The following is a 24,846-nucleotide window of genomic DNA, read 5'->3' as shown; positions in this document are numbered from 1 at the left end:
ATCTAGGATTCCCTGAGCCCACCCCGGTACTTTTGCCATCCCCGAACCCTCCCGCTCCGTCCTCCGGCCATCCGCGTCTCTTCCCTGGAGGAAAATCACCCGGCAACAATAGAAGATTTTTCCTAATGGTTCATTTTGATCACTGTGATAGACCCTATAACATTGATCAAAATAAAAAAAAATAGGCCTGGTCCTAGTACTCGCAGTGTATCTATTTTGTAGCCCTGAATGATCCTGACTCAGAGGTTAAGTTGAAATTCATGAGTCAGTGGGAGGATGACTTGCAGGTCACCCTAGCGCCTGATGGGTGGCGGGATGCGGTGTTAGAGGTTCGGAGAGTATCCTCCTGTGTAAACCATCTGGAGCAATTGAAAAAAGTCCACTTACGCTGGTACTACTACCCAGTTAAAGTTGCCTATTTTGGCCCTCAATGCTCCCCATTGTGCTGGAGAGGCTGCGGTATGTTGGGACGCTTAGCCATATGTGGTGGTCGTGTCCGAAATTACTGAATCTTTGGGTTAGTTTGGAGGACGTGATAGCCGAGGCGACTGGGATTCGAATGGCCCTGCGACCTAGTATGGTTTTATTGCATATTGGATTGGATGAGATCCCACATGAACTGAGAGGTGTGTTCTCACATTTGTTTATAGCCGCTAGACTGGCAATAGCTTCCAAGTGGAGAGTGACTAGCGCACCGACCATACAATCTGAGATTGATAGGATGAACCTTCATTGCCAATACGAACGGGCGCTGGTGTTATCTGCGTCATCAAAAACAAAAAAGTCTCAGATCTGGAAGCCGTGGCTTGGTAGCCGGTTTTCCTTTATCCCTTCGTGAAGAGGATTGTGCTGTGGTGATCCGGGATCTGATATCTCGGCCCGTGACAAATTCTTGCTCTGTGCCTGGCTGTATAGTTTATATGGAGCTTTGACTTTCAGGAACCGGTATTTTGGTAGATTAATTAATGTTTAGACCTTCGATCTAAATAATCTACAGTTGCATACCTATGTGTACCTACCCCCTTCCTCCCCCCCCCCCCCCCTTGTGTTGGATTGTCTGTTTTCTTATTGTATTATTATTCTACTCTGCTCTGTTTGCAGAATTGTTGTGTTTATCTGTTTAATGTGTTTATCTGTTTAATCTGAAAAAAAATTTTTTTTTAATAAATATGATTCAGCAAAAAAAAAAAAAAAAGTAAATCAAACACCCTTTTGTCACCCCATTAGATACAAATACCGTAAATACTTGAGTATAAGCCGACCCCCCTAATTTTGCAACAAAAAACTGGGAAAACTTAATGACTCGAGTATAAGCCTAGGGTGGAAAATGCAGCAGCTACCGGTAAATGTTAAAAATAAAAATAGATACCAATAAAAGTAAAATTAATTGAGACATCAGTAGGCTAAGTGTTTTTGAATATCCATATTGAATCAAGAGCCCCATATAATGCTCCATGCAGTTCTTTATGGCCCCATAGATGCTCCATATAATGCTCCATGCAGTTATGGCCCCATAGATGCCCCATAGACACTTCATGCAGTTCTTGCCATGCATTGTGCCACATGTAATGCTGCTGCACTAAAAAAAAAAACAATTTAAAAAAATGACATACTCACCTCTCGTCGCTGCTCCTCAGCGTCCCGTCTCTCCGCACTGACTGTTCAGGCAGAGGGCGGCGCACACACTGATACGTTATCACGCCCTCTGACCTGAACAGTCACAGCAAGAGGATGGGAATACGGAGCGGCGCCCGGCGGGTGGAACTCGGACAGGTGAATATGACATACTTACCTGCTCCCGGTGCTCCTGATGCGATCCCTGCATGTCCCACGGTCTCCGGGAGCGGCAGTTTCTTCCTGTAGTGAGCGGTCACATGGTACCGCTCATTACAGTAATGAATATGCGGCTCCACCCCTATGGGAGTGGAGTCCATATTCATAACTTTAACCCCTCTGTGACCTTAGACGTACTATCCCGTCGAGGTGCCCTGGGCTTATCTGACCCTGGACGGGATAGTACGTCATAGCCGATCGGCCGCGCTCACGGGGGGAGCGCGGCCGATCGCGGCCGGGTGTCAGCTGCTTATCGCAGCTGACATCCGGCACTATGTGCCAGGAGCGGTCACGGACCGCCCCCGGCACATTAACCCCTGGCACACCGCGATCAAAGATGATCGCGATGTGCCGGCGGTGCAGGGAAGCACCGCGCAGGGAGGGGGCTCCCTGCGGGCTTCCCTGAGACCCCCGGAGCAACGCGATGTGATCGCGTTGCTGCGAGGGTCTCACCTCCCTCCCTGCTCCCTCCAGCCCCGGATCCAAGATGGCCGCGGATCCGGGTCCTGCAGGGAGGGAGGTGGCTTCACAGAGCCTGCTCAGAGCAGGCACTGTGAAGCCTGCAGCGCTGCATGTCAGATCAGTGATCTGACAGAGTGCTGTGCAAACTGTCAGATCACTGATCTGTGATGTCCCCCCCTGGGACAAAGTAAAAAAGTAAAAAAAAAATTTTCCAAATGTGTAAAAAAAATAAAAAAAAATATTCCAAAATAATGAAAAAAAAAAAAATATTATTCCCATAAATACATTTCTTCATCTAAATAAAAAAAAAAAACCAATAAAAGTACACATATTTAGTATCGCCGCGTCCGTAACGACCCGACCTATAAAACTGTCCCACTAGTTAACCCCTTCAGTAAACACCGTAAGAAAAAAAAAAAAAAAAAAACGAGGCAAAAAACAACGCTTTATTATCATACCGCCGAACAAAAAGTGGAATAACACGCGATCAAAAGGACAGATATAAATAACCATGGTACCGCTGAAAGCGTCATATTGTCCCGCAAAAAAAGAGCCGCCATACAGCATCATCAGCAAAAAAATAAAAAAGTTATAGTCCTGAGAATAAAGCGATGCAAAAATAATTATTTTTTCTGTAAAATAGTTTTTATCGTATAAAAGCGCCAAACCATAAAAAAATGATATAAATGAGGTATCGCTGTAATCGTACTGACCCGAAGAATAAAACTGATTTATCAATTTTACCAAACGCGGAACGGTATAAACGCCTCCCCCAATAGAAATTCATGAATAGCTGGCTTTTGGTCATTCTTCCTCACAAAAATCGGAATAAAAAGCGATCAAAAAATGTCACGTGCCCAAAAATGTTTTCAATAAAAACGTCAACTCGTCCCGCAAAAAACAAGACCTCACATGACTCTGTGGACCAAAATATGGAAAAATTATAGCTCTCAAAATGTGGTATTGCAAAAAATATTTTTTGCAATAAAAAGGGTCTTTCAGTGTGTGACGGCTGCCAATCATAAAAATCCGCTAAAAAACTCGCTATAAAAGTAAATCAAACCCCCCTTCATCACCCCCTTAGTTAGGGAAAAATCAAAAAAAATGTATTTATTTCCATTTTCCCATTAGGGCTAGGGTTAGGGCTAGGGTTAGGGCTAGGGTTAGGGCTAGGGTTAGGGCTAGGACTAGGGCTAGGGTTAGGGCTAGGGTTAGGGCTAGGGTTAGGGCTAGGGTTAGGGCTAGGGTTAGGGCTAGGGTTAGGGTTAGGGTTAGAGTTAGGGCTAGGGTTAGGGCTAGGGTTAGGGTTAGGGTTGGGGCTACAGTTAGGGTTGGGGCTAAAGTTAGGGTTAGGGTTTAGATTACATTTACAGTTGGGAATAGGGTTGGGATTAGGGTTAGGGGTGTGTCAGGGTTAGAGGTGTGGTTAGGGTTACCGTTGGAATTAGGGTTAGGGGTGTGTTTAGATTAGGGTTTCAGTTATAATTGGGGGGTTTCCACTGTTTCGGCACATCAGGGGCTCTCCAAACACGACATGGCGTCCGATCTCAATTCCAGCCAATTCTGCGTTGAAAAAGTAAAACAGTGCTCCTTCCCTTCCGAGCTCTCCTGTGTGCCCAAACAGGGGTTTACCCCAACATATGGGGTATCAGCGTACTCAGGACAAATTGGACAACAACTTTTGTGGACCAATTTCTCCTGTTACCCTTGGGAAAATACAAAACTCGGGGCTTAAACATATTTTTTGTGGGAAAAAAAAGATTTTTTATTTTCACGGCTCTGCGTTATAAACTGTAGTGAAACACTTGGGGGTTCAAAGTTCTCACAACACATCTAGATAAGTTCATTGAGGGGTCTAGTTTCCAATATGGGGTCACTTGTGGGGGGTTTCTACTGTTTAGGTACATTAGGGGCTCTGCAAACGCAATGTGACGCCTGCAGACCAATCCATCTAAGTCTGCATTCCAAATGATGCTCCTTCCCTTCCGAGCCCTCCCATGCGCCCAAACGGTGGTTCCCCCCCACATATCGGGTATCAGCGTACTCAGGACAAATTGGACAACAACATTTAGGGTCCAATTTCTCCTGCTAACCTTGGAAAAATACAAAACTGGGGGCTAAAATATAATTTTTGTGGAAAAAAAAATATTTTTTATTTGCATGGCTCTGCGTTATAAACTGTAGTGAAATACTTGGGGGTTCAAAGCTCTCACAACACATCAAGATGAGTTCCTTAGGGGGTCTACTTTCCAAAATGGTGTCACTTGTGGGGGGTTTCTACTGTTTAGGTACATTAGGGGCTCTGCAAACGCAATGTGACGCCTGCAGACCATTCCATCTAAGTCTGCATTCCAAATGGCGCTCCTTCCCTTCCGAGCCCTCCCATGCGCCCAAACGGTGGTTCCCCCCCACATATGGGGTATCAGCGTACTCAGGACAAATTGGACAACAACTTTTGGGGTCCAATTTCTCCTGTTACCCTAGGGAAAATACAAAACTGGGGGCTAAAAAATAATTTTTGTGGGAAAAAAATTTTGTTTTATTTTTATGGCTCTGCATTATAAACTTCTGTGAAGCCCTTGGTGGGTCAAAGTGCTCACCACACATCCAGATAAGTTCCTTAGGGGGTCTACTTTCCAAAATGGTGTCACTTGTGGGGGGTTTCAATGTTTAGGCACATCAGTGGCTCTCCAAACGCAACATGGCGTCCCATCTCAATTCCTGTCAATTTTGCATTGAAAAGTCAAACGGCGCTCCTTCCCTTCCGAGCTCTCCCATGCGCCCAAACAGTGGTTTACTGCCACATATGGGGTATCAGCGTACTCGGGACAAATTGGACAACAACTTTTGAGGTCCAATTTCTTCTCTTACCCTTGGAAAAATAAAAAATTGGGGGCAAAAATATAATTTTTGTGAAAAAATATGATTTTTTATTTTTACGGTTCTGCATTATAAACTTCTGTGAAGCACTTGGTGAGTCAAAGTGCTCACCACACCTCTAGATAAGTTCCTTAGGGGGTCTACTTTCCAAAATGGTGTCACTTGTGGGGGGTTTCAATGTTTAGGCACATCAGTGGCTCTCCAAACGCAACATGGCGTCCCATCTCAATTTCTGTCAATTTTGCATTGAAAAGTCAAACTGCGCTCCTTCCCTTCCGAGCTCTCCCATGCGCCCAAACAGTGGTTTACTGCCACATATGGGGTATCAGCGTACTCAGGACAAATTGGACAACAACTTTTGAGGTCCAATTTCTTCTCTTACCCTTGGAAAAATAAAAAATTGGGGGCAAAAATATAATTTTTGTGAAAAAATATGATTTTTTATTTTTACGGTTCTGCATTATAAACTTCTGTGAAGCACTTGGTGGGTCAAAGTGCTCACCACACATCCAGATAAGTTCCTTAGGGGGTCTACTTTCCAAAATGGTGTCACTTGTGGGGGGTTTCAATGTTTAGGCACATCAGTGGCTCTCCAAACGCAACATGGCGTCCCATCTCAATTCCTGTCAATTTTGCATTGAAAAGTCAAATAGCGCTCCTTCCCTTCCGAGCTCTCCCATGCGCCCAGTGGTTTACTGCCACATATGGGGTATCAGCGTACTCAGGACAAATTGGACAACAACTTTTTGGGTCCAATTTCTCCTGTTACCCTTGGTAAAATAAAACAAATTGGAGCTGAAGTAAATTTTTGGTGTAAAAAAGTTAAATGTTCATTTTTATTTAAACATTCCAAAAATTCCTATTAAACACCTGAAGGGTTAATAAACTTCTTGAATGTGGTTTTGAGCACCTTGAGGGGTGCAGTTTTTAGAATGGTGTCACACTTGGGCATTTTCTATCATATAGACCCCTCAAAATGACTTCAAATGAGACGTGGTCCCTAAAAAAAAATGGTGTTGTAAAAATGAGAAATTGCTGGTCAACTTTTAACCCTTATAACTCCCTAACAAAAAAAAAAATTGGTTCCAAAATTATGCTGATGTAAAGGAGACATGTGGGAAATGTTACTTATTAAGTATTTTGTGTGACATATCTCTGTGATTTAATTGCATAAAAATTCAAAGTTTGAAAATTGCAAAATTTTCAAAATTTTCGCCAAATTTCCGTTTTTTTCACAAATAAACGCAGGTACTATCAAAGAAATTTTACCACTATCATGAAGTACAATATGTCACGAGAAAACAATGTCAGAATCACCAGGATCCGTTGAAGCGTTTCGGAGTTATAACCTCATAAAGGGACAGTGGTCAGAATTGTAAAAATTGGCCTGGTCATTGACGTGCAAACCACCCTTGGGGGTAAAGGGGTTAATGAGCGGTACCAGTGACCGCTGAACAGGGGAAGAAGCTGCAGGCGCCCGAAGACCGTGGGACATGCGGGGACCGCGTCAGGAGCACCGGGAGCAGGTAAGTATTTGACAGGCATCGCTCCCCCTCACCTGCCATCCCCCCCCCCCCCCCCTTCTATGACTCAAGTATAAGCCGGGAGGTGCACTTTCAGCCCATTTTTTGGGGCTGAAAACCTCGGCTTATACTTGAGTACATACGGTAATAATAAAGAAAAGTGTTTTTTCCATTCTTTGCAGTTAGGATTAGGGTTGGAGCTAGTGTTGGAGTTAGGGTTACGGTTGTCCTCTTGGTGTTACGGTGGTATTGAGGTTAGGGTTGTGGCTAGCGTTGGGATTAGGGTTAGGGGTGTGTTGGGGTTAGGGTTGTGGTTAGCGTTGGGATTAGGGTTAGGGGTGTGTTGGGGTTAGGGTTGTGGTTAGCGTCGGGATTAGGGTTAGGGGTGTGTTGGGGTTAGGGTTGGGGTTAGCGTTGGGATTAGGGTTAGGGGGGTCTGTTGGGGTTAGGGCTGTGTTAGGGCTGGAGATAGAATTGGGGGAATTACACAGTTTAGCTACATCAGGGAATATCCAAATGCAACATGGCGCCCTCCATTGATTCCAGCCCTGCCATGCGTCCACACAGTGGCTTTCCCCGACACATGGTGTATCGGCGTACTCAGGAGACATTGCACAACCACTTTCTCCTCTTGTGAAAATATTAAGAATTTGAGTCCAAAGACAATTTATTGTGAAAAAAGTTAAATGTTAATTTTTCCCTTCAACATTCCAAAAATTTGTGTGACGCACTTGAAGGATTAATAAACTTATTAAATGTGGGTTTGAGCACCTTGAGGGGTGCAGTTTTTAGAATGGTGTCACATTTGGGTATTTTCTATCATATAAGCCCCTTAACCGCTTTCTGACCTCGGACGGGATAGTACGTCCGAGGTCAGAAGCCCCGCTTTGAATCGCGATCTGCCCGCGCCTATTAACTAGTTAAATGCCGCTGTCAAACGCAGACAGCGGCATTTAACTACTGCATCCGGCCGGGCGGCCGGAAATGACGTCATCGCCGACCCCGGTCACATGATCGGAGGTCGGCGATGCTTCTCCATTGTAACCATAGAGGTCCTTGAGACCTCTATGGTTACTGATCGCCGGTAGCTGTGAGCGCCACCCTGTGGTCGGCGCTCACAGCACACCTGCAATTCTGCTACATAGCAGCGAACAGCAGATCGCTGCTATGTAGCAGAGGCGATCGTGCTGTGCCTGCTTCTAGCCTCCCATGGAGGCTATTAAAGCATGGCAAAAGTTAAAAAAAAAAAAGTTAAAAAAAATGTGAAAAAAATTAAAAAAAATAAAAGTTTAAATCACCCCTTTCGCCCCAATCAAAATAAATCAATTAAAAAAAAAATCAAATCTACACATATTTGGTATCGCCGCGCTCAGAATCGCCCGATCTATCAATTAAAAAAAAGCATTAACCTGATCGCTAAACAGCGAAGCGAGAAAAAAATTCGAAACGCCAGAATTACGTTTTTTTGGTCGCCGCGACATTGCATTAAAATGCAATAACGGGCGATCAAAAGAACGTATCTGCACCAAAATGCTATCATTAAAAACGTCATCTCGGCACGCAAAAAATAAGCCTTCAACCGACCCCAGATCATGAAAAATGGAGACGCTACGAGTATCGGAAAATGGCGCAATTTTTTTGTTTTTTTTTAGCAAAGTTTGGAATTTTTTTTCACCACTTAGGTAAAAAATAACTTAGTCATGTTAGGTGTCTATGAACTCGTACTGACCTGGAGAATCATAATGTCAGGTCAGTTTTAGCATTTAGTGAACCTAGCAAAAAAGCCAAACAAAAAACAAGTGTTGGATTGCACTTTTTTTGCAATTTCACCGCACTTGGAATTTTTTTCCTGTTTTCTAGTACACGACATGCTAAATCCATTGATGTCGTTCAAAAGTACAACTCGTCCCGCAAAAAATAAGCCCTCACATGGCCAAATTGATGGAAAAATAAAAAAGTTATGGCCCTGGGAAGGAGGGGAGTGAAAAACGAACACGGAAAAACGAAAAATCCCAAGGTCATGAAGGGGTTAAAGTCACTTCAAATGTTGGAAAGATGAGAAATTGCTGGTCAACTTTTAACCCTTATAATGTCCTAACAAAATAAAATGATGTTTCCAAAATTGCTCTGATGTAAAGTAGACAAGTGGGAAATGCTATTTCGTAACTATTTTGTGTGACAAGACTCTCTGATTTAAGTGCACAAAAATTAAAAGTTTGAAAATTAAAAAATTTTCAAAAATGTTGGCAAATTTCCGTTTTTTTTTTTAATAAATAAACGCAAGTCATATTGAAGAAATTTTACCACTATCTTGAAGTATAATATGTCGTGAAAAAAAACCTCAGAATCAGCAGGATCCGTTAAAGCGTTCCAGAGTTATAACCTCGTATAGTGACAGTGGTCAGAATTGTAAAAAATTGGCCCGGTCATTAAGTACAAAATTGGCTCTCTCACCAAGGGGTTAAATGACCAAGACAAGTTATACTGCATATTTACCCATATAACATACGGTATATTGATCTGCTCATCTCCTCCTGCTCTATAACATGCCGCACACGGTTACGTTAAAGGGAACCTTACACGTTGTACTGTTTTATCAAAGTATAATTTTAAGGATCTGCTCCTTTATTTCAGTGTTGCTCACTATGTTACTGTTGTTCTCGGATTTGGCAGATTGACAATTTTTACTCCTGTACAGAATTTACCATATGTGATGACAAGAGTAGACGGTGCAAATTCATGAACAGATTTTCTACTGTTCTGTTCGTCAGCTTTTTCTGTGGAACAGACAGCGTTATTACATCTGTCGGCTACGTTTTGGCACAAAACTGAAGAGTAAAAGGGAAGTGAAGAAAAACCCTTCTGCTCCGAACCAATGCAGAATCCCGGGCAGTGGACGGACAAGCATCGCTGAAGAGAGGAGAGGAGACAGAATCCCCATTATGTAAATCACTTGACACTTTTTACCAGATTACCGTGTGCAGACGGATTTAGCGCTGAATCTTTGATGTATGAGAGCGCTGACACCATAAAGCAGAAGTGTTCACCTACAACTCCTGCGAGAAGCAGTAATGTGCGCTCGCAGCTTTGCAACAGTTTCTACATAGTGAAGAAGTTTATTTGGGAACAGGGTTGAAAGAGCCAAGCACAAAAACAACTTTCTATCAGGGTTCCCTCTTGTGCAGATTTTTTTTTTATTACAACACCACATACACATCAAAAGGAGCATCTCCAATGAAAAAATAAAAACTTAGGTCCTCAGGGACAATACAGGTCCTTCTCAAAAAATTAGCATATAGTGTTAAATTTCATTATTTACCATAATGTAATGATTACAATTAAACTTTCATATATTATAGATTCATTATCCACCAACTGAAATTTGTCAGGTCTTTTATTGTTTTAATACTGATGATTTTGGCATACAACTCCTGATAACCCAAAAAACCTGTCTCAATAAATTAGCATATTTCACCCATCCAATCAAATAAAAGTGTTTTTTAATAACAAACAAAAAAACCAACAAATAATAATGTTCAGTTATGCACTCAATACTTGGTCGGGAATCCTTTGGCAGAAATGACTGCTTCAATGCGGCGTGGCATGGAGGCAATCAGCCTGTGACACTGCTGAGATGTTATGGAGGCCCAGGATGCTTCAATAGCGGCCTTAAGCTCATCCAGAGTGTTGGGTCTTGCGTCTCTCAACTTTCTCTTCACAATATCCCACAGATTCTCTATGGGGTTCAGGTCAGGAGAGTTGGCAGGCCAATTGAGCACAGTAACACCATGGTCAGTAAACCATTTACCAGTGGTTTTGGCACTGTGAGCAGCTGCCAGGTCGTGCTGAAAAATGAAATCTTCATCTCCATAAAGCATTTCAGCCGATGGAAGCATGAAGTGCTCCAAAATCTCCTGATAGCTAGCTGCATTGACCCTGCCCTTGATGGAACACAGTGGACCAACACCAGCAGCTGACATGGCACCCCACACCATCACTGACTGTGGGTACTTGACACTGGACTTCAGGCATTTTGGCATTTCCTTCTCCCCAGTCTTCCTCCAGACTCTGGCACCTTGATTTCTGAATGACATGCAAAATTTGCTTTCATCAGAAAAAAGTACTTGGGACCACTTAGCAACAGTCCAGTGCTGCTTCTCTGTAGGCCACGTCAGGCGCCTCTGCCGCTGTTTATGGTTCAAAAGTGGCTTTACCTGGGGAATGCGGCACCTGTAGCCCATTTCCTGCACACGCCTGTGCACGGTGGCTCTGGATGTTTCCACACCAGACTCAGTCCACTGCTTCCTCAAGTTCCCCAAGGTCTGGAATCGGTCCTTCTCCACAATCTTCCTCAGGGTCCGGTCTCCTCTTCTCGTTGTACAGCGTTTTCTGCCACATTGTTTCCTTCCAACAGACTTACCATTGAGGTGCCTTGATACAGCACTCTGGGAACAGCCTATTTGTTGAGAAATTTCTTTCTGGGTCTTACCCTCTTGCTTGAGGGTGTCAATGATGGCCTTCTTGACATCTGTCAGGTCGCTAGTCTTACCCATGATGGGGGTTTTGAGTAATGAACCAGGCAGGGAGTTTATAAAAGCCTCAGGTATCTTTTGCATGTGTTTAGAGTTAATTAGTTGATTCAGAAGATTAGGGTAATAGGTCGTTTAGAGAACCTTTTCTTGATATGCTAATTTATTGAGACAGGTTTTTTGGGTTATCAGGAGTTGTATGCCAAAATCATCAGTATTAAAACAATTAAAGACCTGACAAATTTCAGTTGGTGGATAATGAATCTATAATATATGAAAGTTTAATTGTAATCATTACATTATGGTAAATAATGAAATTTAACACTATATGCTAATTTTTTGAGAAGGACCTGTATGTGTGTTGAACCTTTCAATTTAATCTCTTAAAGCAAACCTGTCAGCAAGATTTTGTGGAGTAAACTACAGGTAGTGTCATTTTGCCACAGTTACACTGATTAAAATAATACCTGGGGTGAAGAAATCCGTCTTGTGGTTCTTGTGTAATCAGTGTTAGAATTTTTCAGCTAATGAGATGCTCGTTCTCCGGAGAGGGACTGTAGGCAGAGTCTTATCTTCCTGTTCTAGGCCAGAGTAACCAAGGAGAGATCTGCCCACAGTCTGTCTCTCTCACTCTCTCTATGATGGGGAACATGTTTGTACTTCGGGGCGGCCTGGGGGCCGGTCTTTCCTTGGTTTCTCTGGCTTAGAGCAGGAAGATGAGACTCTGCCCACAGTCCTGTCCTGGAGCATGGGCATCTCATTCAGGCTATGTTCACACGGGGCAATTTTTTTTTGCTGCATTTTTTATGCAAATTTTCAGCTGCTTTTTACAGTACCAGCAAAGCCTATGAGACTTCAGAAATCTCATGCACACACATAATTTTTTAGTCATCAGTATTTTGTGCTTTATATGTTATTTTGGACATAGAGCATGTCACTTCTTTTAGCGTTTTTAACCCTTTCAATTGAATGGGTGGTGAAAAAAAGCTGCAGAAAAGTCAAGGACAGCAGGATGTGACCTCAGAGCCTGCCATCCAGCAGAGACACTGAGCAGCGTCTCGCGGTAAACTCCTATAACCTTCCAGACGGCACTGCAAGCGTGAGAACTTTCTCATGCTCGCGGTGACATCAGACAGGTTATAGTTAGAGATTGGCGGACATCTGGATGTTTGGGTTTGGCCGGACAGTTATAATAAGTTGTGGTTCGGGTACCAGAACAGAACCCGGACCCGAACCAGGACCCCAGTCACTAAAGAGTTTGCCACGCTGTCATTTGCATGACATCGTAGCAAACACTGCTTCTGATCGGCAGGAAAATCATCACCGCCGGTCAGAAAGCTGCAGTTCCCACTCAGACAAAAGACAGCGTGAGCCAGCAGCTGTGATCTGAGGTATAAAGTTTACCTTCGGTCACTAGTGTCAGCTGATGGGACTACTGCTCCCATTAGCCGACGTTTGCTGCCGCTAATAACAGCGAGAACAAGAACAGCTGATGAGAGTATTCATCAGCTGCAGCCTGCGCTGTAAATAATTAAAAATAAACCTGTGTGGATTCCCCTGTTTTTTTGATAACAAGTCAGCTTCAGCTGGTTATCAAGCATAGAGGGGTCCCTACGCCGTATTTTTAATTATTTAAATAAATAATAAAAAATAAAATGGCATGGGATCACCCCCCTTTTGACAACCAACCTTGATAAATCCGATAGTTGGGGGCTTGTATTATCAGGCTGGTAAGGTGTCATGGATATTGATCCCCCCAGCCTAAAAATAGTAGCCCATAACCTCCCAGAAAAGGTGCCAATTCTGGCGCTTTGCCCGGCTCTTCCCACTTGCCCTGTAGTGGTGGCGAGAGGGGTTCAAATTTGTGGGGTTGATGTCACCTTTGTATTGTCAGGTGACATCACACCCACGGATTACTAATGGAAAGGTGTCTATAAGACACCAATCCATTACTAATCCTATAGTTACTTTGTAAATAAAGACACAGCCAGAATATAGTCTTTTAACAAAAATAAAACAAAATGATTTTACATTTTTATTTAAAAATAATTCCACTGAATCCCTGGTCTCCTGTAATAAGACAAAAATAAAAAAACAACCATATCCCTCATCTGTCCATTGTTCTGTCCCACACCGTAACCCATGTCTGGGGATAAACAATTTTCAACCTTGACGGTTGCTGAGAACCACTGGTGAGTGAGCTGCTGTGAGAGCAGCATCAGTGACCGGCAGTGACGTCATCGAGGTCACTGAGGCTGCATTCCCTGCTGGGCTGAACTGTGGTGACATTGGTGAGATTCCCACAGAGGCGAGTTCACCATAGTTCACTGGGAGAATTTCACTGTGGTGAATTTGAACTGCGGCTGAGAGCTGATGTTTTTAGCCTGGAAGTGGGGGGGCAACATCCATGGCTCCTTCTTAGGCCATTAATATCAGTCCGCAGCTGTCTGCCTAGCCTGTGCTGGTTATTAATTATAGGGGGACCCTACATTATTTTTTGGAGGGTTCCCCCTTTTTTATAGCCAGTAAAGGCTACATATACAGCTGTGACACAGAAGAAAAAAACCCCATTGCATATTTAATATGCCAAAAGTGGGGATACTAAGTAGTATCAACCCACATTCACAATATTTTATGGCCATCATTTGGGGCTCATTACCATCTGAGTAGTGTTGTGCACTGGGCCTGGTAAGTTTTGCCCTTAATTTATGATACAGTCCCTTTACTCTGCGGATCTCCAGCTGGGCTTGATCTATGTTGATTTACCCTGACTTTTTTTTTTTGCCTTACTTTTGGCTTTAAACCTTGCTATAGAGCTCCCACTGCTGCTGTGGATCCCCGCATTGTTATACAATACTTGGACTTTATTTATTGTGCCTTATTTTTGGCTCTACTTATGTAAATCAGATAGATGTACTACCTCTGAACTCCCATGTGCACCTCACTACTGTATGTACTTCCGTGTCCTTGTCCTGATTGACAATTTTATTATATGTGTTTTTCTTTGATTTTTTTTAAATAAATTTTGTACTTTCTAACTTATTTATTGGTTACTCCAGTTTTTCTCCTATTTATATATATACAGCTGTGAGCTGATATTAATAGCCTGGGAAGCTCAAGGGGTATTACCCACTTCCCAGGCTATAAACATCAGCCCCCCAGCCGTCGGCTTTCCCTCTACTGGTTAAGAAAATTATGAGGGAGCCCACGCCATTTTTATTCAGAAAAATAATCTTTCAATAATTAAATACATGTACAGTAAGCTGCACACACACTGTACTAATTGTATATGTCACTGAGATCTGTATATCTATTCTAGGTGTATATATTGAATGTAATCCATTTATTCTATCCTGTCGGGCCCTGCTGTGATTTTATTGTACGCGGCTGCTGAATTGCCGACTTTTAAAAGGAAATCGGTGTGTAAAAATCTGACAGCACTAGCATGGTCCGAGTGCTGTGAGGTGTTTTTTTTAACTCAATAGTGATCTAGAAGTGTGGTTCTACAGGAAGTAGTTTTTTTTCTCTGGGGGCACTTCATTAGCATGCACAAAGACACAATTTAGCCCAAAAAATGCATGAAAAAAATGAACCAAAACTGCAGCAAAACATGCGTTTTTGCTGCAGGTTCTTTCCCGTCGAGAAATCAGGTTTTGCTCCAGAAAAAAATGCAGCAAAAACACCCAGTGTGAACTTAGCCTAACTGAAAACTTCCAACACTGATTACACAAAAACCACATGATGGATTTCTTCACTCCAGGTATCAGTTTAGTCAGTACAACAGCGACAACATCACAATGCCTGTAGTTTACTTAGCAAAATTCTGCTGACAGGTTCCCTTTAAGGACAAGAGAACTTTTCATTTTTCCTTCCTCTTACTCTAATAGTGATAACTTATTAATTTTTTTCATTGACGTACTTGTTTGAGATAGTTTGTTGGGTTATGGTTTTTGCTTTCCTTGTTTATAAAAAAGAACCTTGCATCACGATTCTCCAGATCTGCATAATTACGTCAATACCAATCTTCTCCAGGTTTCTTAATATCATTATTTTAGTAGTAAAGTAGCTATATTAGGGGTCTTTTTTTGCCTCCCAAGCGGACGTTTTTTATTCATATCATTTGCGGGGTACACATAACATTTTGATCTACTTTTATTGAAATTTTTGGGGATGTGGAGACTCCAAAAAATGGCAACTCAGTCGTTCCTCTTTATAATTTGGCATTCGAAGTACATTCTTCAATAATTTCATATTTTCACAGATCAGATTTTTTTTGAACAAGGTGACACCAAATATGTTTTATTTAATTTTTACATTTCCTTATTTTTGAAGGAGGTTGAGGTAGAAGAATAGAAGGAAGAAGACAAAGTGAAAGACCAGCAATCCGATGGCTTAATACTATCGAGATAACGATGAAGAACACACTGGTGGATCTATCTCGGCTTGCATAAGATCAATCTTCCTACAGAGCGTTCATCCATCAAGTCACCATGGCTCGAGACTGAACTGAAGGTCGTTAAATAATAATATATATGTATTAAACTGTTATTTTTGTTATCTTCACTTTATTTTTTTTACTCCTATTAGGGTACTTGAACCTGCAATCGTTCGATCACTTGTGCTATACACAATGCCACAGTATTGCAGGTTAGATAGCAAAATCACATTTGACCTATGAAGACTGGCCCACAGGAGAACAAGAGAATCCTCCGGTGGGCCCCTGTGCAATAGTGGGCCACCACCCTCTTATATGAGCAGTACTTGGCACTATATACTTGAATCACTATGTATAGACAAAGGCAACATCTTATTCATTTACAATCTATGCAGTTCATTGTTATGTAAATTTGTGATTGAGGATAATGTCACACTTGCATGTAGCTGAAAAGTGGGGCCCTAAAGTTGGTTACTGCTGGGCCCTTGGCACCCCAGTCCAATGCTGAAGCCCAGCCTCTGGTTCATAGGAGGACTAAAAGGGCAGTTTCGGGGACCTTCAGCAAGCCCCATGGCTACCATGATAACTTTAATCAACTTTGTAAACGAGTCACAAGGGGCCGATGAAAGCAATGTCATTATTTAAATGCAGAGATCGGAGTAAGCTCCAGTTGCTGCAGTTACAGACAGATGCCGGCTGTGTAACCCAGCCAGCACCTATTTGGTGTCGAGAAGGCTTAGCTCCTGAGCCAGCTTTATACTTTCCTTAGTGACCTAAAATAAAAGTGTACATGGAAGGGCGTTAAGCAGTTAAAGTGCGGATTCCATGGACCTGCAGGCTGGTCCCAGTCATAGTTAATGTAAATCTACATTAAGTAATGAATGAAATAGTAACATTTTTGTAGACAAAAAGGTCTCAAGCACATTTACGAAAAGTTTAAAAAAAAAAAAAAAAAACACCCAAGGCTCTTCATGGTGTTCTTGTGTATGGAGCAGATTCAAAGCTGAAAACGCCTAAATAATCGACAGGTCGTTTCTTTTAAACACTTAGAGCTTGTTCACATGTTGCATTTGTGCTGTATTTATTTACTGTGGACAAAAAAGAGTTTGTCGGTATCAGCTACGTGAATGACATTTCTGAAATCTCATCCACACGCTACTTATTTTTTCCTTGCAGATGTAAACCTTCAAAGAAATTTTTCAAATCTGCAGGGTCTCCATTCTTTTTGCAACATCCCCCTCACCTTCAAATGAATGGGGGGAAAAAATGGAAGCAAATAAAAAAACTGAAAAAAAAACAAGCAACTGTTGAAAAGAGTCTTACCTTCAATAACTGTTCATCACAGCCGAAAAATCTGCCACAAATTCTAAACATGTGCACAAAGGCTTAAAGGGAGCTAATTAAAAATACATTAAAGACTGAATGTGCGAACAGCAAGTCATTTTTCAATGTCAATGAGTAGGAAGAGGTGTTTTTTCAGCAATTTTACAGACATTTTTTTTTCAGCGGACCGGAGCTAAAAGACTCCGTGAAATCAAGTACAGGTGAAGGCTTTAACATTTCCTTTTCAGCTACGTTTTATTGGGCTTTTGGCAACCTAACAGCCAGGTTTTTCGGCACCAGTATGTCCAGTACACAACTATAAACATCCGAGCTCGTTCGCTCATCCCTAGCTAGGATCCAATATAACGAATAGGGAATGGACTGATGATTACCTTCACCAGGTGAATTAATGTCGTCAGGATGGCGCATCGCAGCATGTTGTGTTCTTCACTTTGCTTCCACAGGAGAGGTAAATACTGAACAAGACAACCAACGAAAGGCCGAATCTATGAATGGCAAACACATCGCAACATGTTACTATAATTGCCAAGATGAAAAAAAAGCACTTGCTTATTACTGTGATTTTTTTTTACAACAGAGTATTTTTGACCTCTCTGTGCGCTTTTGTGTCTTCAAGTTTCTTGGTGGTGTGAACAGGTTCCTACAGACTTGCTCAATGTGCAAGTAGCCCATGTGTTTCTGGTTCTATAATTGTTCTCTTGTTTCTACAAGACTGGGGAGTCTACCACTCCTTATGGGTCATTTGCATTTAAGCTGTTCCATCTAGCATGTCCACATGGATATTCCCTCTCTGAACCCTGCTTATACAGGTACTATACAGATGATCAGGTTTTTAAATACATCAGATAGGGATTATATACATTAGATAGGACTGCTCTATATGGGTATACCTTGACGATTGGTGGAGCAGCTTAGTATACATTTTTTTACAAAGAAACGTATCAACTAAATACCCTGTTTTTTTCCATCTTTTGACAAGCACTTGCTTATTACTGTGATTTTTTTTTTACAACAGAGTATTTTTGACCTCACTGTGCTTTTTTGTGTCTTCAAGTTTTTTGGAGGTGTGAACAGGTTCCTACAGACTTGTTCAATGTGCAAGTAGCCCATGTGTTTCTGGTTCTATACTTATACATGAATGCAATGTGCTCCATCCATGCAGGGACTCTCAGTTAAGCACTTACAACTCTCATTCCGCTATGGCCACAATGACACGATCACTTACTTACTTAACTCATATTCAAGCCATTCTCATCTCATCCTCCCCAAATCAATAAGAACAAAGTACTTTACATTGAAAACAATATATCTTAATAATAGAAATTAAATTACTATTGAGCTGTTGCAGATTATATATATTGTCTTAAAGCTTATGGACACTTTATGTAGTAAAATTGCACAAAGTTTCAGCCTGCCATCCTCATTCCTTCATTCATTTTCAGACCCGACAATATGCAATTTTCATACAATTTCAAATGTCAGCTTTTTCTCTTGTGGGAGTGTCCCTTCCATAAATATAGGCTGGATGTGAGGTGTTTGTATCTAGCGATCACAGCTTCTATCCTGAAATTTTCTCATCATGTCTTTTCTTTTTTTATAGCTGTTGCACCGGCTATTCCTTGTACATCATTGCAAGTATTCTCATGTCTACTGACACCTTTGCGTATGATGTTGCCACTAGCTCTGATATACTGTCCCATGTGACAGGTTCTAGCGAATTCCTCCGGACCCCAGTCCATGAACTGAGGACCAGGGATTTTGAGAAAGAAAGGCGTAGACTTATCTCCTACGACCTACATTGCACCACTCTAGCCGAATACCATAGGCAAAACAAGATACCAAGGGGACTCAGGTGCAACTTACATCCCACTCTCTTTTCCGATAATCCGGAATATTGTGAGAAATACAAAAAAATTCTCAACAAGTGCTCTCTGGATATAATTATACTCACTATAGAGTTCCTCCAAAAGGCAATAGTGGAGACTAAACAGAATATTCAGAATATAGAGGCACAGCTTTCTACTACCCTTTCTTCCACGGAGTGGTCTTCCCTCAAGACCAAAACAGAAAAAGCACTTGCTGATCACCAGAAGGTTCTACAAGAGCGCAAAAGACTTAAATTCCAACGTGACTCTGAGGACTACGCCAGCAACAAGGTTTACAAATGGACCGATTCCTCTACCTCCACCTGGCACCGATCGCGATATCCACGCCGAGATGGATCTCACAGTTCCGAAAGCGATTCCTCGACCAATACCAATTCCAACCGCCGGCGTTTTTTATCCAAGGGACCCAGAGGAGGGCATCACCAAGGAGACCCATTAGGCGAGCAAAGCGAAAAAATGACAACAAGATCACAGGTGAGACCACTAACCTAGTGATCAACATATCGGATTACCTTCTTTCCCCCGCAGAGTTTTCAGTACTCCAGAAGGGACTTTCTTTTTGCCCTACTCCGAACTGGGACGCCTTGCAACTTAAGAAGGACTTGGAGAGTTTCTATCGGACAATCAGATTAAAGACTCATTTTGGACTAAATACAGACATTACTCGTACTCCGATACCTCCAACTACTAATAATGATATGTTACCCACATTATCCATCACTAACCTTGGGCTCCGGAATCGGAGTAACTTTTGTCCTCCTAGGATCTATCATGCTACGGAAACATTTATTTCTCTGGTGGACCAAGAGGTCGATTCTCTTATACACCAACAACGGCTTGGTCTGTTTCCTCCACACTCTAACCTTACCTCCACTGAGAAACAAGCTCTGTCCTCACTACATACTAATACATCTATTATAGTAAAACCAGCGGACAAAGGGGGAGCTATTGTGGTGATGAACCGTACACAATACATGAGTGAGATTTACCGTCAACTGGCAGACACCAACACCTATGATGTCATTTCTAGACATCCAGTTACAGCCATTAGTCAGAAAATAAAAACAGTTATTGACACATATCTGACCCGTCATACCATTGATCAAAAAACAGCATCATTTCTTACTAATCCTCACCCTGTGACACCAGTGTTCTATGTGTTACCGAAAGTGCATAAATCACTACAAAATCCCCCTGGCAGACCTATAGTTGCCTCAACGGACTCCGTCTTGTCTCCCCTATCTGTCTTTCTAGAAAGAATCCTTACACCACTAGTCAAAACCACTCGATCTTTTCTATTGGACACCGGACATTTCCTTGACGTCATCAAACAGCTAGCCAGGATACCATCCAATAGTACCCTGGTTACACTAGACGTTTGTAGCCTTTATACGTCTATCCAGCACACCAAAGGCATTGAGGCCACTAGACAACTATTATGTCAATCTTCATTACCGGAAGATGCCATCCAGTTCTGCCTGGACCTACTCACCCTAGTGTTGTATGAAAACTATTTTCTATTTGAGGATACTTTTTATATCCAGAAGTGCGGTACCGCTATGGGTTCGAATGTGGCGCCGGCTTATGCCAACGCGTTTATGAACCATTTTGAAACAACTCATGTGTTTACCAGTAGTCTTTTCTTACAACATGTAGCATGCTATCATCGATACATTGATGACATCTTTCTCATCTGGACGGGTACTACAGATACACTGTTATCTTTTCATTCTTACTTAAATTCTATCCTCCCGGAACTCCAGTTTACCATTCATTACAACACCCACTCAGTATCTTTTCTGGACACCATGGTCCTTAAGGACTCTAACGGAGACCTGTCTACCGACATCTATTGCAAACCTACCGACTGCAACAGTCTCCTTCTTTACACCAGCTGCCATCCACGCTCATTGAAAGACAGTCTACCGCGTTCCCAACTTAACAGAGTAGCACGTATTGTCTCCAACCCAATCACGCTGAATGACAGACTGGATGCCATGACCTCCAAATTCCGAGCACGACATTACCCTCCAAAACTCCTCATAGAAGAAAAAGCACGTATTCTTTCACCCCCATCACCCCGACCTCCGAGAAACACACATGAAAGGATTCCATTTGTACATGTATTTCACCCATTGGTACCAAAAGTTCACTCCATCATCAGGAGGCATTGGCCTCTTTTAGCCAAATCTTATCCGTCCATCCCTCCTTTCAAAGAACCAGTCCTGATGTGCAATAAAAGACCCCCCAACATTAGGGATAAACTCGTGAGGGCCGATATTGGCAGTAAACGGTCTACTACTACGCAGAGACTATTGGGCACCCGACGTAATGGCACCTTTCCTTGCCTCAATTGTGCAGCTTGTTCGAACGTCATTAAATCAGATACTATAACCCACCCAAGAACCGGTAAGTCCTATCCAGTACGTGGATTCTACACGTGTGACTCAAATTTTGTGGTATACCTTATTAAATGCCCATGTGGTCTCCTATACATAGGAGAAACCACGCAACATATAAAGGACAGAATTGCCAGCCACAAGTCCACAATCAGATGCGGCAAAAATTGGTTACCTCTACCGGATCATTTTACAAAATCTAGACACACTGTGGCCCAGCTCAAATTTCAGGTCATCGAACATGTCCCTCGCCCTAGAAGAGGGGGTGACCATATTAAACTTCTTAAAGCACGTGAAACCCACTGGATCTATAAATTGGATACCTTGACTCCCAAAGGACTCAATAGAGAGATTGACTGGTTAGTATGAGCCTTGTTAATGTATCTCACTAAATAACTATATCCCCTTTCTTTCACACCCGATAATTTAGGACTTCAAAAGACCTACTATTACTAAACTGGGTGAGTTGCCCCCGGCCCCCTACCTGTAATCCTTTCCCCTCAATTGTTATCCTTTCCTATATATTTCCTATATATTTTAAACATTTGATTCTAGGTGACCTTATCCTGCAGGGGTTACTCAGTTTTACTACTGTTATGGCCATTACATAGTCCCCGTAATACATTATATCCCCGCCAGAGCCTATTTTATTATCTTACAGCGATTTACTACGGTTACGGCCACTACATAGTCCCCATATCATGCTACATCCCCGCCAGAGCCTTCCATTCATTCACACAGTGCTGCACTCCCAGCCACAGACAGCACATGGCTACAGGGTTGCTACAACAGAGGCTGCGCATGCGCACTGAGGTCCGAGTGAGTAGCGATACGTCATTTCCGGTCCGCACCTTCCATTTCCGGTGCGGCGACCATTTAACACACACATGCGGTCCCTGCTGCAGACCAGCTCAACGCGGCACCAGAGCACAGCGCGGGAGCGCCGCTCTAACACAGGTAAACCTCATATACCGCTGGCACTCGTCTCGGATTACATCAGACCAATTCATTAGAGATATATGCATACTGTTTTCTTTAAACAGGTCCACATCGTTCACTAATAAGCTTCTGCAGGCGTAGCTATCACACTGCTGCAAGGTATTTAGTCTGTTCCTATGGGCACGTCCTCCTGCACTTATTAACCCTTATACACTATCTCCTCAGGGGCAATACAAACATATCATTTACCCCACACAGGTCCACATTTCCTGAAGGGAGCCTCTATAAGCGTACTCAGGGCATTGCTTGAGGTACTTTATCAGACTCTATGGGCACGTTCTTCATTACTTATCCAAGTTATTCCTTGTTTACTATCTTCTACAGAGCTTACATTTTATTGCTGGGATTCTTTCCCCTCCCCTCTCTACACTCTATTCCATTACTGGAACAAGGTAACCAACTATGCTACTGTCTCTGATCATGGGCTCTGGATCATTTGATTTATACTATTGTTATGGGGCATAAATGTGTTGTGTGTTTTGGATCTGGATTATCTCCTTTCTCTCTGGCATCATAGTATACTCACTATACTATCCCTACCCGCAGGAGACGCAGGATCTTTTTGCACCCTACCCTGACACTTGATTCCTGATTCTTCACTTCTTCAGACGTCCACATATGTCTGTTGGTGGACATGTGTCACTTGATCTCAAGGATGACCCATCATTGTCATGTTATTTTATTTTATTATGTTGATTTTATTTATATTTATTTTTTGTTTCTCTGCGTATTCCTTTTTCCACAGCGATACGTGATAAAGGCTCTGGTTGAGCCGAAACGTTGTTAATCGCATATACTGCAATATTCTGTTATGCTCCCAGTTTATGTCAATAAATTTCAGCACCTTTTGCATAATTGATCTATAGAGAGTGCGGTGAATTTTATTACTCTTTTCTTTTTTTATGACAGACTGTTTTCCTTGCCTTCATTGAGATACTTTTTTCCCCCCGTCCATGTCATGGAGATCTGTGCACAAATATTCCCCCTGCCTGCTGCAGACTCGATGGACGTTTCACATGTTTGACATTCACCGCTATAGTGGAAATGGCAATGTCCGGACTGGACGAGGATATCGAAACCCAAATTCAATAGTTTTAGATGTAAGGAGTTTGTATGTTCTCCCCGTGTTTGCGTAGGTTTCCTCAAGTGTTCTCCAGTTTCCTCCCACACCCCAAAGACATACTGATTGGTAATGTAGATTGTGAGCCCCGATGGGGACAGTGATGATGATGTCTGTAAAGTGCTGTGGGATTAATGGCGCTATATAAGTGAGTTAAATAAATAAATTTGCTTAGGATTCTGTTGATTCTGAATCCCAGAGCCAGGCCGGAAATCGCAGTTACCGATAGGACGTAAGTTGGAAACTGACCAAACACTGAAAAAAGGAATGGACAGAGATCTGGCAAGACCAAGAAAAAAAATCCTGATGGATTTGTAACATTTTTGGTGATAACTCACCAAGATAAGGGACTTGCTGTCACCGCAGCAGCAAAATGGCAGAAAAATGTAATAAAAATGATTTAGAAAACTGCTCAACCTTGAATTTAGGAAGCATATACTGATGCAAAATGTGCACAAGCCTATAACTTACATTTTGTAAATCCTGAAAAGTAAAATGAGCTACATAGACATTTTGGAAATATAGTCCTTAAAGAGGACCTGTCACTACTCCTGATATGTCTGATTTAAAATAGGGATTTTTGTGTTACTCACTGTAAAATCCTTTTCTCCGAGACGCTCATTGGGGGACACAGGACTGTGGGTGTATGCTTCTGCCGCCAGGAGGCTGACACTAAGTAAACTTGAAAAAAAGTTAGCACCTCCTCCATCGTATACACCCTGACATTGGCTACCGGAGACTCCAGTTTGGTGCAAAAAGCAGGAGAACAAAACACAAAAAATAATATAACAGCATAAATACAGAAAACTTATGTCTAGAAAAGATCCTACTGACTAATGTAATCAGATATAACCAAAGCAGCCATAAGGCTACCAGGGAGGGAGCTGTGTCCCCCAATGAGCGTCTTGGAGAAAAGGATTTTACGGTGAGTAATACAAAAATCCCTATTTCTCCTTCGCCTCATTGGGGGACACAGGACTGTGGGATGTCCTAAAGCAGTCCCTGGGTGGGAAAAAATAACTCACCAGTAAAAGACATCCAGATGATGGTTGTCTATAAATGCGCCACTGCCGCTTGAAGAATCCTTCTACCCAGACTTGCATCTGCAGAGGTCTGGGAGTGGACATTATAATGTTTGACAAACGTATGCAGACTAGACCAGGTCGCAGCCTTGCAAACCTGTTCTGCTGAGGCATGGTGCCGAATGGCCCAGGAAGCCCCCACTGCTCTAGTCGAATGAGCCTTGATTCCGGCCGGAACCGTCATGCCCATGGAGCGATAAGCCTCCTGAATGGTCGCCCTTATCCACCTGGCCAGGGTAGATTTTGAAGCCGCGCATCCCTTCCTGCGATCCTGCGGAAGGACAAACAGAGCATCTGTCTGGCGAAAAGGAGCCGTTCGGGAAACGTACCTCCTCAGAGCCCTCACCAGATCCA

At 42.5% G+C, this 24,846-nt stretch overlaps 1 protein-coding gene across 3 annotated transcripts in view; it reads right to left on the bottom strand.

Annotated features, from left to right (window-relative positions):
* IPO11 (importin 11) overlaps nucleotides 1–24,846 on the bottom strand; it is a 628,234-nt gene that overhangs the window by 402,993 nt on the left and 200,395 nt on the right. For all 3 annotated transcript variants that reach the window (XM_069749262.1, XM_069749270.1, XM_069749278.1), the window contains exon 20: nucleotides 17,378–17,491. In XM_069749262.1, coding sequence (XP_069605363.1) covers nucleotides 17,378–17,491 — 114 coding nt within the window. The remainder of the gene's footprint in view (nucleotides 1–17,377; nucleotides 17,492–24,846) is intronic.

Source organism: Ranitomeya imitator, chromosome 1 (genome assembly GCF_032444005.1).
Source record: "Ranitomeya imitator isolate aRanImi1 chromosome 1, aRanImi1.pri, whole genome shotgun sequence".
Lineage (NCBI taxonomy): Eukaryota > Metazoa > Chordata > Amphibia > Anura > Dendrobatidae > Ranitomeya > Ranitomeya imitator.
The sequence above is the reverse complement of the archived record's forward strand: the minus strand, read 5'-3'. Positions and strand labels throughout refer to the sequence as shown.